Below are 21,095 nucleotides of genomic sequence, written 5' to 3' on the forward strand. Positions count from 1 at the left end.
GCACAAAGACAAACAAAAACATAGCAGGAAGAATACAATGTGTGAACAGCCTCTAAGTCCGCTTGATTAAATAATAAATGTAATAGATAAAACTTACCGGTAATTGAAATGGGAAAAATGTTTGACTTAAAGGGATAGTTCACCTCAAAATGAAAACTTTCATTGTATCATTTACGCACCATTGCAAACCTATGGCTTTCTTTCCTCTGTGGAACACAAAAGAAAATATTTTGAGAAATGTCGTTTTTTTTGACCATGCAAAGGAAGTAAAATCTATTTGGTTACCAACATTTTTTAAATATCCTCTTTTTTGTATAACAGTAGAAAGAAAGTCATACAGGTTTGGAGCAACAGGCTTGTCTAAGACAGATAATAAGTCTTGAGTTGTTTCCTGAGCAAGAAAATGCTGTGCTGTAGGAGCCGCTCAGATCTATAAATACTGGCCTATTATGTGGTCGTGACTGCTGAGAGAGGGAGGGATGCTATGATTAGGCTTGTTAAGGTTGTGTTTCAGTCCGTGGCACAATCATCTCCGCTGTATGACTAATGGAGGTGTGAGGAAACTTTCTTCATGAAGCTGATCATACACTAATAAGGGGGCGAAACACTTTTCCTTGGAGGCACCTACTAACTTTGCAATGAGTAAAATGAGACTGAATCATTTTAAGTGCTTAAAGTTATTCATTGTGGGGTGTTTAAATATCTGTGTTAGTAAGTTAAATGTTGGAGGTTGAAGCCCTGCAAGGGATAGGGGAATTGTCCCTAGAAAATGTAAGCCACTTTGAAAACTGTCTTACTTGCATGACGGTATCACTTTTAATTTATCCTAAAAAGCACATTGTTTTTTTCCCTGTTGAAAGCAGTAAACATGGCGTACTTGTGTACTAGCCATGTGCTTTCGTTTCCAGCCAAAAACGCAACAAAGCAGATGGTGTTTGCCATGTTTGCGCTCACACTCAGTCTTGCATTCTCCTTTGTGGGCAGCACAAGTAAAAAGCCCAGATAGAAACAAACAGCATGTGTCTCAGGCAGTGGCGTAGGTTTGGTTCTCTTATGAGAGTACTCTAGTGTTGCGTAAGCTAGCTTACGCTACGGGAAAAACCTCTTTTCTCGAGAATACTGAAGCCAAAAATTATCCTTATAATTTGTATTAATTTAAAATGCATTTGCTGCAGCGAGCAGACCTAGGCGAGGCAGCTCGCGCGCCTATTGGCTGCTCTGCGGCAACTGATTCAACCTATCGAGGGACTGCTCGTGACGTAAGCACCAATGAGGGTGTGGCACCAGCCGAGAGCTGGCGCCCTCAGTCGTCACGTCCCGTGCGAATGGGCAGGGCTTATGCCTATATAAGCCAGAGCTCAATAGGATGCTCCTTGATTTTCATCTCTTCAGCGAAGCCTTCACATCGCTGGATCTCGGAGAAGAAGCCTGCGCCGTCGAAAAGCCTTTTCAGCGGGACGAGCTCTCTGAGGAAGCCGGTCGTCTTCTCGCCTTCAGTCGCCGTTCCTGCTGCGCTATCCGGCGCCCATATCCTTTCTCATACGCTCTGTGTGTGTTCGCCGCCGTGACACTCACGTTTTTCTCTGACTAAAAGGGCAGAGGCGTTGATACAAATGCCTCGTATTTCCTGTGGCTCGTGCAGAGCCCCTCTCGTCAACAGGGACCGTCATATCCTTTGCGCTTCCTGCTTGAGCCAAGACCACGCGGACCACGCGCTGTCCAAGGGCGGATATCCCGAGTGTGACACCATGGCCTTGTCGACCCTGCAGGCTCGACTGGCCATCTTCAATGTGGATTCCGCGCTTCCGCCTCCCTCTTCTGCGCCGCGCCGTAAGAAGGGCCGCTCTCAGAGGCCGCCTGAGGAGGTTCCGGTGGACGAATGCACGCCGGCGGGATTCCCGCGTGCTTCGCTTTCCCCCATGTCACTCACCGATGGCCAGCGCCCGACTTCGGCCGCTCCCATCTCCCGTGACGAGTCGGAAGGGGACGACGAAAAGGACGGCTGTTCTCTTCTCGCCTCGGGGAGTGAAGAGTGGTCGGGTTCAGTTCCGGCCACCGCCCCTTCTCTTCAGGAGTCCAGTAGGATTAGAGCCAGCATCGACGCCAAGCTTCTCCGCCTCCTCACGAAGGCCGTGGAGGACCCCGGCCTGGATTGGTCGCTGCCCGATGAGCCCGCGCCCAACAGACTCGACGGCTGCTTTCTTCCTGGTCTCCGCGCAGCGCCTCCCACGAGGCCCGCCCCATTTCTTCCTGAACTGCACGAGGAGCTGTCGAAATCCTGGAAGGCTCCTTTTTCGGCCAGGCTGCGATCATCTGTCTCTTCGACGCTCTCCGTTGTGGACGGCGCGAAGGACAAAGGATATGTTTCCATTCCTCTGGTCGAGGAAGCGATCGCAACGCACCTTTGCCCGCCCTCCGCTGGATGGCGTTCTAAGGCCGCTTTGCCTTCTAAAGCCTGCCGAACTACTTCCGCCTTCGTCAGCCACGCTTACACCACCGCTGGCCAGGCAGCCTCAGCTGCACTCCACACTATGGCAGTGCTGCAGATATACCAAGCCAACCTTCTCAGTTCCTTGGACGAAGCGGGCACGGACCCCGACAGCTTTATGGACTTGAGGAGCGCCACAGACCTAGCTCTGCGAGCCACCAAGTCCGCCGCCCAGGCCATCGGGAGGAACATGGCGTCCCTCACCGTTGTCGAGAGACATTTGTGGCTAACGCTGTCAGATGTGAAGGACGCTGACAGAGCCTCCTTCCTTGACGCGCCTGTATCTCCTTCCGGGCTTTTCGGGCAAGCTGTTGATGGGTTTGTGGAGCGTTTTTCAGAGGTCCAGAAGACGTCGCAGGCTATGCGGCACTTCATCCCTTGACGCTCGAGTTCCGCGTCAGGACACTCTAGGAAACAGCCACCTGCACGGAAAACAGCCTCCCCGCCGCCAGCTTCTCAGCGTCAGCGACCAAGAGAGTGCCAACGCTCGGCTGGCCGTCGCAGGCTGCCCCCCTCCTCAGGGACCCAGGCCCAAGATCACACTGAATCTTCCTGACTCTAGGAAGACGGCCAAGGTCGAGTCCCGATGCGGCCAGACCGCCTTTGAAGTCAGCACGTGTCACTCTCACAGTTCCCGTGGCTGCGGTGACTGGAGATGTGTATTCTACAGCCAACAAGCCAGTTGCACAACCCGCTCGCCTGTACCCAAACGCCGTTTTCACGGCGACCCAGATAAATCTCAAAAAGAGCATTATGTCTGTTTATCCGGCTCTCGCCGAAGGTGTTTTAAAAGTAGGAAATGTGCCCACGTCCCACTGTTCACCCCTACACATACAGTAAGCACGGCCCACTCAGACACACACTCATCCAGGGCCTGTTTCAACAAAGGCGGTTCATGCCGATTGTGTTTTAAGTGTAAAGAAGGAAATAGGAACAGGAAATTAAGCTATGGAAAAGAGTCATTTAACCATATGAAAAGAACCATCAGTCTCTGATTTCAAAACACCTTGTTAAATGTACGATACTTGCATTGCCTTTGCAGTTCAAGCAGTCTGTGAAGTTCTGAAGAAGGTCTGGATGGTTCTGTGAGTTGATTGTGTTAAAGTTGCAATCACTTTTTTCCGCGTTGAATGGAGAAATTATGATAAACTTAGTCGATGTTAGTCTGAATCTGTTATTGTCGAGGAAGTTGCACATGTGTTGCTCGATGTGTTGCCTGCCAGCCCGCGACCTCGTACAGCAACCAGGAGAAGATGGACGAGAGGGAGGAACTTGTGAAGTTGGCTTTTAAGTTCAACAGAGGTCACGCCTCTTAGAAATTTGCTTGACCAATTGGAAAGGTGCAATTTTCCAGAGGGTAAATTTCCTTTATTTGGAAGCTGACTGTTTTGACTATGTTCAGCGTCTTTGTGCACACAACGTGGATAAGCTGCAATAGTTAAACATGTCAGCTGTGTGGACACTAGCTTTGGATTGACAATATTAATAATTTTGTAATGATATGGTAATATTGTAATGATATGGTTTCTTAAATTTAAAATCTATTAGTCTGTGCTTTTTTCTGTTGATGTGTGTGAACACTTCACTAAACATTTGTAGCTTGCCTGCCATCCAATACTCGCAAAAAAGCTTTGTGCTTGGTTACTTTTAATATGAAGCATTAAATTCAGATGATTTTATTACAAAATTGAAACAATAAATGTTGTTTTGGCGCTCTTTAATATGGCGTGACAGATCACTGTAGTGCCTCAGTTAAAGCTGCAGTATGGCTCAAGTTCATGTGAACCGATCATCTCATCTCCTCTTTAGTTACAGCACGAAATAAACATGGGTGAACATCAGAAGGTATCTTGAAAGATACACTAACTTACCGAAATGAATCCTGTCTTATGTAATCGCTCAATCAGTGTTTGGGAAAGACGTCAATAAAACAGGCTATACAATGTTACTTAACGTTACATTTACCTCAAGAAAGCTATTCAATGTCCATAAACTCATTAGTTAGCTAGAAAAAATAACTCAAGAAGAGTGTTTGCTAAATATATGTACTGTATTATAATATTCATTATATTTGAACTTAACCTGTTAGTGATGCCTTCATTATTTAATGTGTCTAAATAAATTTGTCAGGAAAACAAGTTATTACTGTTGTTTACATTTTTATATTTCACCAACAAACTGTAGTAGAAATAATTATATTATTAACACTAGAACTGCCAGGGGTTGTTGTATACCTAAAACTGCCAGCGGGTAAAATTTACCCATGCACACGGCTACTGTTTTGATATTGCTAAAAAACATATTGGGCCCTATTTTAACAATCTGAAACGCAAGTATCAAACGCGAAACGCAAGTAACTTTGTGGGCGGATCTCCGCGCTGTTGTTATTATACCGGCGGGATAAATGACTCTAAAATGGGTTAGTCTGAAGTAGCTACATTACTCATAGGTGTGGTTTGGGCATAACGTGCAATAAACCAAATCAGAGCGTCATCTCACATTCCCTTTAAAAGCAGGCGCGCTTGTTCCATGGTGGATTGCTATTATAATGCCGGATTTGCCAGGCGCACACCAGGAGCGGTTCACAGCCGAGGAGACGGACGTTCTCGTCAGGGCCGTAAAAGACAGAGAAGTGACATTGTATGGGGATGGGAGAAACCCACCCAAATTAGCTTTGGTTAAACAGGCGTATAATAATTTGGGTAAATGTGTAAGCTAGATTTATCCCTATTTTTTCACATCTTCATGGACACCACAATGATATCCCTCGTGTGGTAATATTTTTCCTTGTAATTATGGATGGTTTGCAAAAATGGAAACTGCTGCGTCTGTGTAAATGAGAGAAGCAAAGTGTATGCGCGTTGTGCACACGCTACATTCTGGCTAAGCATGCGCCCTTAAAATAGCATCTGAATAACGCGCCAATGACTTTAGACTAGGTTTTTCCTGGTCTGTGGCGGAATTGTTTTCTGAAACTGCAAAATAGCACCAGGGAACGTTTGCGCCGGAACACTCCTCCTCTTTTCACTGAACCGCCCCAGGAGTGCAAGTTCATTCCCTAATTTACCGATGTGCGTCTGTGTAGGGAAAAGTCCGCTGTGCGTCGGGTGCAAAATAGGAATGATACATGCGTCGGTGTACAAAGTCAATTGCGCTGGGTGCAAGATAGGGCCCATTATGTCACTGTATTTTTCCACTGCCTTCACAAAGTAATGTCTAGAGTCATGAAATCGCTGTCAGATGACCCGTCAGATAATGAGCCTTCCCAGGATGCATCACTCAGCCCTGATATCTCCCTACTATCAGACTCACCATCACTCATGGCATTTAGTGCCTCTAATACCTGTTTGACATCCATAAATCGACTTTTATCCATTGTGACTAAATCTGATTACCTCTATCTTAGGCCCTGTCCACACGGAGACGCGTTTAGCTGTATACGTATAAATTTTGTATCGTATTGGTGTTTCGTCCAGACGACGAACAGTGTTTTGGGACACTGAAACCGCTATTTTTTTAAACCGGGTCCCAGAGTGGATAAATCTGAACACCCTTGCGTTTTCATGTGTACGGCCAATCCACACATTTTGTGAAACGATGATGTCATCACACCACATGTCAGGATTAGTCACACACCGCTACATCACACGTTACAGCAACAACATGCTTGTGTTCGTGCTGCAGAAGCTACTGAGCCTTCTGCTCCTATGCTATTACGGTGAGCAATCTTCGTTTTCACCTTGCTGTCGTGTTGGGTTCGTATAGAGCGTGCAAGGTTATGCGCATACTCCATGTCTTCTTCTCCTTGTTTAGTGTATCTCTGTGGCAGAATTACAGCGCCCCATACTGGTCTGGCATGTATACCACATCGTTTTCAGTCAGTTTCAGTGGTTTCGTGTGTACGCATATATTTCTTGAGATGACGCCGTGTTTACGAAATTTTTTTAGAACGAGGACAAAAAAAGATCAGATAGGGAAAGCTCTGGCTTCGTGTGGATGTGGCCTTAGTGGGTAAAAATGGGTACATTTTACCCCTTGGCAGTTCTAGTGTTAAAGTCCCCCTGTAGTGAAAATCAAGCTTTTAATGTTGTTTATATGTCTATGGTGTGTTTTTAAGACAAACCATGTGCAAATGCACAAGTCAAAACTATTGCTGAGTATTTTCTCCTTAAACTGCAGTGAACTAGCCTGGATGCCAGCCGAACTTAGCCCCGCCCACAACATTTGAGGTCGGGAGGTTCGGTCTGGACTTGATCCGTTGGGAAGCAAGTATGCTCGAACCAGAGCTGTTTGGACCAATCTAATTGTCAAGGCGGGCTTTATACGATGATGGACAGATGATCAACAGTAACGTAATCAACCACGTCACCAAAGAGCGCTTGGGTTGAATTCGTTTGCAACAAAGGTGGCTGCCGCCGTAGAATTTAGATGTGTAGATTCAGCCATCGCGTCTGTTATAGAAGATGTAGACAGCGCATTCATTTTAAAAGAGGAACAGAGAACCACGATCAAGGCATTTGTCGTTCGGAAAGATGTTTTTGCCGTCCTTCCTACGGGATTCAACATACGTCACTTACTCCGTTGCTCTGATTAGTTGTAGGTTGATCCAATTGAGTGCAGAGGCATTTTCTTTCCTGGTTCGGTTGAAACACGCCCCATAATTACAGCCCAATGGAGCAGTATCAGACTCACATTCTGACTAGAATCGGAGTATGACGACGTCAGGCTAGCAGTGAACCAAAGACAGTCTCAAACACTCGGTTTGAAATCGCTGGTGTTGCTGACGTCATAAACTACCTTGTAACCAATCACGTCAATGTGTGATCGTCAATGAGTGGATCTCTGAGCTGGTGTGAGTGAGTGGAGGTGGGGCTAATTTACATATTCATAGAACCGCGTGTAATAAATGAGGCAAGTGTGTAGAGTTACATTTGAGCTATTTTGAGGCAAGCTATTCAAGCAAAGAACGTTTAAATATGTCATTTTGGTGGTCAAAGATGAGTTTTAAGGGATACAATTATTGACTACTGGGGGACTTTAAAAAGTTGTTATAAAACAGCCTTATGTGCAATTTAAATGTTTGTACAACTCAGATACAGCTATTTGAGTGTTGACTTAAATAAGTTTGAATAATTAATTGATTATTAATTTATTATTTATTTTTGTTTGTCGGCCAAGTGCATCCTGAATTTTCGGTTTCAGCCCAGGATTTTCATTTGGGTGCATTCCTAATTATTTTCATGATTTCTTAAATTTATAACACATAGCAGGTTATTTGCCACTAGTCCAGATATGAATCGGTAGGAACACATTTCTTGTTTGATGTTGATGAACTTGAGCCTTGTTGGTACGTGAGACAGAAATGATTGTGAAGCTGGTCTATATGCAGAGTCTGTGCTGAGTCAAATGCAACTGCAAATTATCTTTGTGTTCATGCTGATATTTACAGCTGGAGATGAGAGCTGCACAGTGATCCTCTCAGGATATTGTTTGCAGAAGTGGAGGTTGCACAGAAGACAGATGATACTTGTTTTGCCACTTTCATTAGTATAACCTAGAGAGAGAGAGAGAGAGAGAGAGAGAGAGAGTGCAGGCGCAGTCATTTGAATGCTCACTCACTGCCCACTAAAGACACACACACACGCACACACACACACACACACACACACACACACACACACACACACGCACGCAGCGCTGCAGGCTTCATGCTGGCAGTCTGTATATGATATCTGATGCTTCACTCAATCAGCCAGACGCTCTCTTGTTCCTCACCTTAACTCATTTAAGCCAGGGGGCAACTAAAGTTGTCAAAGGCTGTCTTTTCCAATCTGTATCTAAATGTTTTTAAAAACTGACATACAAGTATAAGCTTAAGAGGAGCTTTTGACCCCTTACTGGATATTGTGTCATATCTAATTTATGATGGATGTTAATTCAGAATTGTATCTGGTAAATTTAGAGAGCAGTGGGAAAATCCCTCTATAATATCTTCATTATTATATTTACATTAGTTTCAGAGGTGTATGATCACTGTTCAGCAAAACTGATATATTAAAATCAACTTTATGTGAAAAATAAATTAAAATTGACAAAATAACTGCACAGTGTGTTCATATGAAAGATAAGTGCAATAATGTGTGCCAAAATACACACATACATGTGAGCGTTCTCAAGCTACTTTTTAGACAGTATCATGGGCCATGGCCAACATAGAACCACTTAGTAGTATGTAGTACCACTTGGTAGTATTTAGTTTGCTATAACCAAAAGTAAACTTTTTTCAAGTAAGGTAAATTTACAACAAAATATCTGAGTAACTTTTTCAAATATGTAATGCAAGTTATTTTGTTTTCCCATTTACAGAAATCGTGTGCAGAGGCATTGTGTGTGCTAAACATGATGGCTATTGTAGTTCTAGACTAAATTGTATAGTTCTATACTAAAGTGACTTGGTTTGCAGTGTGTGTGTGTGTGTTCACCACTCACTGCTTCATGTGTGTGCACTAACTTCAATGGGTTAAATACAGAGGACGAATATATATGCAGGTTATAAGGCATTTTAGGTTTCGTCTCATCATTTAAGCATGTTATCACTTTATACACAAAATATTTACAGATGACTGTTCTGTATGGGCCATTCTACAGAATTGGTGCAAACTTCTGTCCCACAACCAAAAAACACATTTAAAAGCATTTAAGTATCCAAATCTTAGATGTTTCCTACTATTAGCTATTGAATCCAACAATAATATTTAAAATATCAGTAAGCTTAATATATATAAAATCATCATTTATTGGGTACTTTCAATTGGTAGGTGGCTGTCCCAAACCCCTAAATTTCAAATTATGAAAATGATATTGAAATCATTTTTGCAAATTTTGGTGCTTTTAAACATCTTTTAATTTTTTTTTAAGTGAAGTAAAAAAAAAAAAAAAAAAAAAAACATTTTCTTTGTAAATCATGAAACTTTATGTAAAAATAATCAAATTTAGTTTTTGTGTATGTACAACTGTTCAGAACTGTGTTAGGTAACCATGTACTCATTATTATCTTTGAGCTAGGCTCAATTATCAACTAAGATGTTATTATAGTGTTTGGTTAGTCCTTAACTTTGAAACCAGTGATAACACAGAACTTTATGCCTTTTACAAAGAAAGATGGGATTCGAAATATACAACAAATCTTATAAATTACACTTGAAATAGTGTTAAAATTGTAATTGTTATACCTGTGGAAACCTTTTAATAAAATAGCAAAAAATATATTTTACAATATAATATATTACAAGGAAGATGTAAACAAAACCTTAATACCTTCAATATAAGCCTTCTTATTAAATTATTATTGTTTCGGTGGTGAAAAATATTACAAAACTTTCTGACAAAAAATACAATATGAGAATTAACTGTACAATTACTAGTAATGCGTACCTTGGATATTATACAGTTTGCATACATACAAAATGTGGAAAAAGACATTTTTTTCCAAGACGTTTGAACCTTTTCTGTAGAATGGCCCATATACCAAATATAATGATGAAAATAAGGCTGTATGAACCATATATGTTAATATGGTCTGAAGAAAAATCTACAGATACAGTAGGTTTGAAAATTTGAGTCTGGAAAAAAACGGAATTTGGAAATGTAATATGTGTAAGAACCCTAAATGGGGTGTTTTGATTTAATTGACTTAATATATGTTGATTTTTAGGTTTGGCAACAGCGAAATGTATCTCACTGCACTGCTTAACTCTCTAACCTGTGTTAAAGTCGGCTTGAAACGGAAGTTGCAATAGGCTTTGCTTTTCTATTGTAACGTATCTAAGTGAATCAGCTTGTTGAACAAGAACAAATATAAGGCTTCATTTTGTCCATTGGCAATTGATTGGATCTGTGGATTGTTGTCATTTGTTATTGGTGTGATCTCATGTGAGTAACAGGTTGTCCTAGCCTCACATCAGAGAACAGAAGAGATGTCACGAGGGCAAATTAATTAAAAAAATAATGATATGCATGGACAATTTATAATAAATACTGCAATATTGCATAAAAAATAAGAATTGGCAATATTGATTTCATTGTGACTTCAATGATAAAAGAGCAGCCCTTTTTTAGCATTATATCTGACATATCCATCAGATCAGCAGGTAATGATCAGCATGATCTGCCAGTTCTCTCTTCTCTGTGCCTCATCCACAGTGAATGAAACAGCCGTTATCTCCGAGCACTCTGATATCATCATGTACCTGCAGGAGGTGGACCACAGGAAGTGCTACTGCATTCGGTCTTTGTAGGAAACTAAAAACTGGTACTAGTCTCAGTGTCGCAATATGTTGCCAAAGAGTACTCACAAAGACGAAATAACAAGAGAACAGTCTTTTTAATCCATTTAACTCAGGGAGAAACAGGCTTCCAACACATCACCAACATGACATTCAGACAGGACAAAGAACTCAGGAAACATGGGACTATAAATACTTAACCAAACGAGGATTTATGAACTAATTAACAAGGGACAGGGGAATGAGATGAATCAAAGAAACACGTGGGAAAACTGGGTCAACTGAAAATGAGCAAACAGAAGGTGAACACAGACAAAACAACACTCAGGTTGTCATCAAGTTTTTTTTTTTTTTGTTATTATTAAGTGCTAAAAAATTTAACAGCTATAGTTGAGCTATAGAGACAAGTTAATATATCTTAAGGAGAAAAGGTATTTGCTGCTGTGAATTTTGGTATTGTGGTTATGCTTTGGTGAATCACTGCAATAGTAATTTCTCGCTAGAAATGACAACAAAAGTGGGAGAATGTTGGTCAAAAACATACATTTACACACAAAAATGTTCCACCAAACGCAACTTTCAGATGCCACATTTACTTTTTTTAGCTGAATGGAAAGCACAGCATTGCGGAATATCAAAGGCAGAGAAGTATACATGCCTTTAAAAATCGATCAAACGAAGGTATCTAACGAGTAAAGAAGTGAAGCTATAGTTAACATTGGATTTGGATGTGCCTTAAAGCCTTCCTACCTTGAAATGCATTTTCCAAAGACATAATTTTTAAGCTTTCGGACGCAGCCATTGTGTGAGTGTTTGTTTTAATGGGTTCGATTTTTGTTGCAGTTATATGCTTGAACCGATTTGCACAAATGCACTGGTTTTGTAGATGAATTGTGCACTCCTACCTGCTGTGAAAGCACTGACTGATGTGTTGGTGTGGGTGTGCATATGAATGTCTTAGACGTTTCTGCTCATATAGAAGTAGGATGTTCTACTTGTGTGTGCTTGTATGTGCTGCAGTACACTGTTCACATAATGTATACACCATATTAAAGGAATATTCTGGGTTAAATAGAGCTTAAGCTCAATTGACATCATCTGTGGCATGCTGTCGATTACAACAGAAAAATATTTCAGTTCGTCCATCTGTTTCGTGATGTATGGTAATGCACTTACATTGGGAGTCTATGTGGTGAATGTATAGCACAGTGAACATTCTTTTTCCTGATATTAAGAAAACCTTTTGAAAATTTACCTGAAGGGGTTGAATCCGTAAACCAACATATTTGAAACTAACTTACATTTTGGTAAATTGATGGGAAATTCATATGAATTTATACAATCCCATTCGTATGTTTTCGTATAATGCTTACGCCCCACTAAGGGTTGGGTTTTGGGGCGGACCAGCACTCACGTTTTGTAACTTTCAATACCACGATAAAAGCTTTAGCAATTATCGTGATATGAAAATTTCATACTGTCAAATGTCTACTATGTGTGTGTGTCGATTGTTGTTTAGATGTAAATTAAAGGCTAAAGTCTAAATCATGCATGTTCATCACTTAGTATACATTTTGTTCTTTTTTGTAGTTTTTATCTAACTGTGAATATTCCTATGGTATCATTTTTATTTTGTTCTCAACAAACCTCCATACCTCAATATAATATATATTTTTATACGTCTTTGTACCTTATGTGTCTCTGAAAAACTGCATGTCACGCTGCATCAGTGAAAATAAGGCTCATTTCATTCCCTATAAAATAAATGTGTATTTTATATACTGTAGCAGCGGTTTCCTCAGAATTCTCCAATTACAAATCATCACAATAAGAAGTATGACCTAGAATTTCATGACATCCTCTCTTTTGTCTCTTTGACCTTCTGTCTATCTCTCTTTATCTGCCAATCATTGCACATTTCCTTGTTTCATTGGCTCTTCTCCCAGGTAATTACTGTTTATGGCCTGTGCCTTTGGACTTTGTATATTTAAATTTAATTTCAAATGTCGTGACCAGTCTCAGCTAGACCAGTGCAGCACACATAGCAAGTTTAATATATATAGATATAGTATAGTAAGAGTTATTATAATTGAGTCAAATGTTGGCGAAAGAGATGCATCTTAAGTAGATTCTTGAAGATGGCTAAAGGCTCAGGTCACTCCACCAGCTTGGAACAGTCAAGGTAAAGGTGCGTGGAAGTAATTTTGTACCTTTTTGGCATGATACCACAAGGCGCTGTTCACTTGCACAGTTCACTTTGTCCCACATAAGGTGCTACAAGGACAAGTGTGTGCCTTAATGCTTCAGCGAACCATTCAGTGCACCCTACAGACTGACCTATCAGCTTTTAGGATAAGTTTAGTGCAGGGGTATTCAATTAAAGCTCCAAGAGGTCACAGGGGAACTGCAGCCTCTACATTTTCTTCCCAACAAAGTCTGGACAATCCTAGACAGTTCTGTTCCATTGCCGCTTGCTTCCACAGTGGCTTTCCATTGTCATGGCAAGCAGTGTGCCTCTTGATTTCACATATTGTCTCAAATATGTGTATTTATTATAGCTACATTTGTTTATGTAATTGGTGACCTCTGGTTTAGTGTTAGTTGAGTACTTACTCACCAAGATGCATAACAGCCAGTCATTTAGCCCTCATGGAAATAAGTTCGCTTGGTAACATTTTACAATAAGTTCCCATTAGTAAACTTTAGTTAATCAATTAACTAACAATGAACATTATATAAGAGTATTACAGTAACAGTATTTATTATTCTGTTAATCTTAGTTAAATATAATTAGCTATATTAAATAATATTAACAGGTACAACTCCTGATTTTAATAATGTAGTATTTTGTAGTTAACTAATGTTAACAAATGGAACCTTATTTAGGATTCCAAATGGATTCCTTATTAGGTCAACATATGATGTTCTCCCATCACCGCAGAACCTAAACCTCTGGGTAGGAGAGGATCCCTCTTGTCCTTTGTGTTCATCACCTGCCACATTAAGGCACATTTTGACAGGATGTAATGTGGCTCTTAGCCAAGGTCGGTTTACTTGGCGCCATGATCAAGTACTGCGATGTTTGGCTTTAGCATTGGAAGGCAAGCGTAGTATGATCAATAAGTTGCCGCCTGTTCTAGCAAAACATTACACGCAGAAGACAATATTCCTCCGCCCAGGCGAGCAACCACCAAAAAAAGGTGTTAACACCAATTCTCGCCCAGGACAACTGGAAGCTGCTAGGGACTGGAAGATGCTGGCTGATCTTGATCAACGGCTTATTTTTCCACCTGAGATTGCCACCACTAACCTACGACCAGATATTGTTTTGTGGTCTGGATCAGCACGCATTGTTCAACTGATAGAGTTAACAGTGCCATGGGAGGATGCGATAGATGAGGCATATGAGAGGAAGAAACTGCGGTATGCTCATCTGGCCACTGAAGCAGAACAGCGAGGATGGAGAGTCCAGGTTTATCCAGTGGAAGTGGGTTGTCGAGGTTTTGTGGCACACTCTACAACCCGGTTCCTCAGAGACGTCGGATTCAGTGGCCAAGAGTTGCATCGCGCAGTAAAGAACTTATCTGAAGTAGCAGAAAGGAGCAGCAACTGGCTGTGGTTGAGACGGAAAGATTCTAGCTGGCTGTGTACAGGCCGCCACGCTACGGTTTCGTAGAATTCTTGAAAAACTTGAAGAGTCTGTTGGTTTATTTGTATAGGTTGTATAGTATTTACAGTCATTACTTTCCTGTGTATATTGCGTGAATGACGGGTGGTTGGGCAGATATTGTGTTTTGCGGTAGGTGGTATGCCATACGGAACCGTTGTCCACTGAAACTGCATATTAACGCACCAGTGGGGCTCGACAGCCTTAGTCAAACGGGTTGGCGCGTATGGTTGGGTTGCGGAGAGATTGTGGTTAGGTCTCAGCAGCAGGAGGGATGTAGAGGTCAGTAAGCTGGGCTGAGTTGAGTGGGGGACGGAGGGGGGTGACTCTGGGACGCCAGAGTCACTGTCGAGCGCTCTTGAGGTGTCGTGGGCTAGTCGACGAAACACTGAGGACGGAAGGTGCCCACTTGAAGACCCTAGAGATGTCCCCTACTCGTCTCAATCCAGACGGTTGTCGTGCTTGTCCACTAGGGAGACTACACTATAGTTGCAGTCGTCGTGTGTGCTGACGCGCCAAGTACACTGCAGCCGTTAACGCCGGACAGAAGGGGAGTCACACCACCATATGGAAAGAAGCGTAAATGGATGGAGAAGCATAGTTTACTGTAAAGCTACGTCTTAGTGTTGCTTATCTTGGCGAAAGCCGAGTACAAATCAGCATGAAGTTTTAACATCTACTCTCGTGTAATGGAAACCTAATTTATTGTTTTAATTTTTTTCAACTGATATTAAAGGCCACCTATTATGGCATTTAAAATGTTCCTAATATTGTTTTGGGAGTCCCCAACAACAGTTTTACATGCATGCAATGACAAAAAACCACTTTTGTTGTCTTATAATATGCATTTATTTTTACCGGATTTGCTCACCGACTCCCAAATGATTCGTTCAACGACTCATTTTTACAAACCCCTCCTTTGCGTGACACTAATCTGCAGTGATTGGTCAGATGACCCAATCAGTTATTGTTTGCGTTAGCCCAACGCATAAACATATTGATAAAGCACTGCAGTACTACAAGGTATTGCTCTATTCTTTATGACAACTCCAATAACAACGACATACATTTCACATATTTAAAAAAAAATTGACATTGGAGACCTAGAAGCTGAGCGTAACTTACACAACACACACAAATAATTATTGAGCATGCTACAAAACACATAAAAGCAACAATTATTAATAATACTTACAGGTTGTGATTCGGAGGAGGAAGCTGATCCAAATAAAATTGGCACTGAACCTTCCTTCAGTATCAACCGGCTTGCGAATCCACACTTGAAAGCAGTTATGTTTGTAAAGCAATCGTCATTAAAATGACGCGAACACAGCACAAGGTTCGGCCTATACTTGTGTGGTATAGTTGAATATGAACTACTAAGTCTTCAAATGCTCCTCCCTGGGCAGTGAAAAAAGGTTGCTTTTGATTCGCACTTCAGAACACAGCGTCTTGTTGTCGACATGATGTTTTCAAGTTTACCCTGGTGTCTGCGCGCGCAATGAGTGGGCGTATCTTATTCAAATAACTTGTCAAGTTGACATCATCTAGATAGAGAAAAAGCATTGTTCGTCTATCGATTCATATCAGCGACTCAGAGTCGACTCTTACTTTTGAGAGACAATAACTTTGTATACGGTGAACTTTCATATTTAAAACTCTGCAGGATGTTTTCATTCACTTAGATCTATGTTACACACTACATGAAAGGTAATTTTCAAAATTCCATAATAGGTGCCCTTTAAATGGTCTAAACTATCCTGTTGTGGTTTGCAGAGGTTTGTCAGTGTTTGTCTAATGAAGACTTTCCTTATGAAATATACATGGAAATGTTTCATTAGTATTTAAACAAGCCATTCATGAAAGGTAGATGGTTCAAACAACAATAACACACAGGATTCGGTTTACCTGTTTTTCATGCTGGGTTTTGATACACATCAAACAGTGAGCTGGCGGTGAGTGATGTCTTAAGAACAGTGCCAAAGTTTCCTGTGTTCCTCATTACAGGATGTTTCCTTCTGTTCTTCCTGACTTAATGAGCTGCCACATGGCGGATGTGGAACAGCTCTACACATGGTCTCTCCTTCAGAAAGGTCTATGAGATTGTACATCTCTATTTTACTCTAAAACATCTGCTGCTTGTTATAATAGAAGAGAGCAGCACTGACATTTGGAGATTCAGAGAGGACACTTGAGTTCCACATGATGAAAATTTGATTACTTTATGTAAGAGTACTTGAGTGGAGATGGGCTCTCTGAGAATCTCTGTTCTTGTGATGTGGCACTGGGTTCCATGGGGTCAGAGGGGATCCTCATTCCTCAATCAAGCGATGGATGAAAATCCTATGATTGCTACATCACAAGCAAAAGTTATACTGATGAGTCATTTTAGTGATGACTGATGGCCATTCAAAAGACTAAAGCACTATGTGTGTTACGTTTTGCGTGGTTGAAGCAAGATCCAACTGCAGCACACTTTATTCAATAGACTACAAACCATACATGAAACCAGACTCAGGAACAGGATTCAAGAATAGCAACAACCAACATACACGTAAACAATCAAACAAGAACTCACAAAGACAGGGCTGAAACACAGGGCTTAAATACAAGGGACAAACGAGCTAGACAAGATAACAAGGGAGCGTGGTAAATCCGAAACACCTGTGAACAATGATCAAACAATTAACAAGACACATGGCAAACAGTGAATCACAGGACAGACAACAACAAGGAACAAGACACAAAACCCACACCGTGACAATGTGTTCTGAAATTCTAAATTATACGCAATTTAGAGCTGTGTTTGCACTGATGTCTCATTGATTTATTATAAATAATATTACTTTTTGGTTTACATCCATCAAGTTAAAGTCATGTGAGGTACTTCAAAGAATACCATGGTACTACTTACATAATTGCCATTCATATGTGTTGGAGTTTGTTGAATGCCATGATTTGTCAGTGGAATACATTTGACCTAAAGTAACTTGAGACGTCCAACTATGTCAGTTCACTGACACTATTTACCAAACCACCTCCATTTCATCAAAGTGCAGTTGCTCTATTTCTCTCTCATCCCATCCTCTGCAGCCAATGAGAGTCATAGGTGTGGGTTTTTCCATGCACCTGGGCTGACCCATTTTCATGATGTGGGAGACCCACACTCTCTCTGTAGAGGCATTTCTATAGGAATCCATTTGCTCAAGAACACCTGGGCAGAGGATCAGAGAGATTAATCGTGATTAATGGCCTCTTACAGATCCTGCACAGATTCACAGCCCATAAAAGTTGTAATTATGGTGGCATTAATTTAGTGAGGCTTCAATGAGTAACTGCAGATAGTGGGATTAGCACTATTGATCAGGTATTTAAATAGCTGTAATTATGTACATTTCAAGCTAACTCGTTAGCTCAAAAATAAACAAAGTGCCATTTAATATAGATAATTTTTATATGTTTAGGTATGTGGTGGGAAATCAAAAAATAGCCGTCACATTAATACATTTATAAAAGCCAATGGGCTATAAGGCTTATTTATAGTTCATTGTGTAACCTGCTGAAATCGTCCCGGTCCGAATAAATTATAAATGATCAATTACTCCTAATAAGACATAAAAGAAAGTTGCATTGGAAATTATGTACAATTCAATAAACCCTAAATCAGCAATTTCGGCATTCACCAAAGTAAATCTCCCATTTCATACTGCATCACTGATCAAATGAAAACTTAAGGAAAAGGAAAACGTGTCATTATTTTTTGGAAAAAACAGAAACAAAAAAAACAAGTATTTTCAAAGTAGAATGCAGGAGACACCTAATCATATGATATTTTAATTTATCCTTAAATATTAGGACCATGTTTGATTTCCAAATATTGGACAGGATGTTAGTTTCAATGTATGTGTTTTTTATTGTCTTAAAGTTGACATGATGAATCTATCTACAAAGATCCATTATCTTTGTAGTAGCTGTTAGCTTAGTGTCATATATGGAGCAATAGAAGCTAACACCATGTTTGTGTATAATGTTTCACGAACGTGAAATGATGGCATGTAAACAGTCAGCAGTGGTGGACCTAGGACAGAACTTTGAGGGACACCATAAAATCATTATACCGTTGTGTTGAGTTTTGTACATTTTTGACTGACTCCTGCTTTATCTGAATAAACTGAATTAATCTTTTACTGAATTGAACAATAAACTTGTCAGAAGAGCATCTATCTTTTTCAAAAGGTACAAACTGCTGCTCCAACATTTGTGCAGATAGAAGCGATAACAGTCTGCCTGCATGGTTCAGCTTGAATTATTTTCAGTGGAAATTAAATTAACCATTTTGGCTCAGTTTTGGTACTTCTTTGAGCCAGTCATTATGCACCTGCATAGAGCACATTAGTCATTTCCTCAAATAGTATTCATGGGATAATTCATTTCGGTGGTGTCTTGGTGAAAGAAATAACAAGAGCAGAGAGTAACAAGACAAGAGCAAAAATAATGTTGGTAATCAAATTTGGTTACCAATGAATTCCATTGAACTGAAAAAAAAAAAGACATTTCTCCAAATATTTTATGTACCACAGAAGAAAGAATGTCATACAGGTTTGGAAAGACATGACATGATGACAGAATTTTTAGGTGAACTATCCTTTTAAAGGAAGAAAAGTGCAGGAGATTTGAGGAATAGCTCACCCAAAATCGGAAATTCTGTTATTATTTATTTATTTTTTACATTATTTATTTTTTAGTGTAACAGAGTATATATATTTCTAAATTTGCATGCTGTTTTGTCCTGGGAACACTAAAGAGAATTTTTGACGAATCTTTAAAAAGAGTTTTGCTACATCTATATGATAGATTTGTGGATTTTCTGGATAAGACTGATCTTTTCACTCAGCTAAAGTGCTTAAATCTTACATGTGTACACCTTCAGATACAAATATGGTTTTGATGTCATTTGATGTCACGATATGAATGAGTATAACATGCCGGTTTAAAATTGTTTAATGAATGATGAAAATTGAGAGATGCAGCAAATATATTAACAACATGGACTGTTCCAAAAATGCTTGAAGACTTGGAATATGAAGCACAAAACAATGGACTAGGCTGGCTTGATAGCCATGATCAGTGTGTCGTTCTCTGGTTCTCTTTACTGGTAAAAAACAATCATACAGATTTGGAAAGACATGAAAGTGAGTAAATATTGACGGAATTATCAAATTTGGGTGAACTATCCCTTCAAAAGAGAAGAAGAGAAAATGTCAGCTGAAAATGTGCTGTTTTAAGAGATGAAGAAACAATGTACTGTCCACGGAGGTGTTCAAGGAAAAAGAAAGAGTGATAAGGGCTCAGAGAGGACAGGAGTGGTAAAATGGTGACAGTTGTCCTCAGACACTGTTGAGTGGCTTTCTGACCCTTAAATGCTCTACAGCTGCTCATTAAACTTCATCCCTAGAGCCATGAAAAGAATTTACAATACAGTATCCTGAAGTCCGTATTTTTCTATATCAAAACCAGCAGCTCATGGGATAATATGACTGTGTGTACCCTGTCATTGAGAGATATTTGAGAAGTTCAGCAGAAAACCTCCCTGTCTCTTCTGACAGCTAGTTGCTACGTGCACTGGATGCATATGTGTGTGTGTGTGTGTGTGTGTGCGTGTGCGAGGCGGGTTCCCGCTCATATAGGGCAGCAAACCAGAGGCAGACTCAGCAGTGGCAGCAGTGAGAGGGTAGAGTGTGTGGACACTTCATCTCTGTGACTGGATGTTAGCACTCTCTCTTACCTCGGCGGGACAAAGACTGTCTGTATGTATCCTCTCTTAGATCCTTTCTTGTAGCTTTCCTTTCAGCTTTGCCTCTAATGAATGTCTGCTGATGGAGTCCTCTGTGGCACATGTGTGGCAAGGAGCCTGTGAATGGGGACCTTAATCTCCTGTTAAAGTTGGTGTGTTCAGCTGCGTGATGGGATCGAAAAGTCAGGCTCAGGTAAAAGAGCTGCTCTGTCATATTTGGTTTCCATTTGAAACATTTTTGATAGATGTGATTCGGTTTGCGAAAATGTTCCAATGTGTTGTTTGCTCTAGGGACTGTGTTTATTTTTGGGACAGTGTTTGGTTTCTAAGAACGTGTTCTGGGAACTTGAGAGGGATGTTATGGATGGCACAAAAGGAGTGCTGTAAGGGAAGAGAGAAAAGAGGGATGAGGTGTGGAGAAGGAGAGAAATAAATGGCAGGGAGACCAGGGGGGTTTCCTGCTGTTTGTTTTTTCTCTTTCTTTCGTAAAGACAGCTGTCGCGGGGTTTTTTTTTCCACCCTGACAGCTGATTGCTGGAGGACAACAGCAGTATCAGGCTGCAGGCTGTGAAAATCCCATAGAGAAGTGTTTCCACGAGCCTACAGAGTGTGATGTAAATGATAGTGGAGGAAACACCCCAATCTGCAGGATGTGTTCCGTGTTTGATGGTGAATGTGATGAAACTCCGACCTGATGTGGTTTTCATTTCATTTCACTGGGCTGTTTCTGATCGTTTCTCCACAAACCATAAGCAAATAAACACATGAAAGTGTACATGAAAATATGCAAAGATGTGAGATACTGAAAAATTGTTCCACTGCTAAAGTGCAGTAGGAGTCATAATTCATATTGTATGCTGT

The 21,095-nt window shown here is 40.7% G+C and overlaps 1 protein-coding gene across 12 annotated transcripts in view; it reads left to right on the forward strand.

Annotated features, from left to right (window-relative positions):
• Positions 1-21,095, forward strand: part of mctp1a (multiple C2 domains, transmembrane 1a) — a 200,330-nt gene that overhangs the window by 24,712 nt on the left and 154,523 nt on the right. The window contains exon 1 of one of the 12 annotated variants that reach the window (XM_056238096.1): positions 559-642. The exons of 9 other annotated variants lie outside the window; for them this stretch is intronic. Coding sequence is in view for 2 of the 3 variants with exons in the window: in XM_056238080.1 (XP_056094055.1) it covers positions 20,206-20,247 (42 nt within the window). In the remaining variant the exon portion in view is untranslated. Of the gene's footprint in view, positions 1-558; positions 643-20,134; positions 20,248-20,302; positions 20,428-21,095 lie in introns of those variants that run through there. 2 more of the 12 variants (XM_056238080.1, XM_056238087.1) reach the window with 2 other exon arrangements.

Source organism: Rhinichthys klamathensis, unplaced genomic scaffold (genome assembly GCF_029890125.1).
Source record: "Rhinichthys klamathensis goyatoka isolate OS25496 unplaced genomic scaffold, OSU_Roscu_1.1 h1tg000019l_1, whole genome shotgun sequence".
NCBI lineage: Eukaryota > Metazoa > Chordata > Actinopteri > Cypriniformes > Leuciscidae > Rhinichthys > Rhinichthys klamathensis.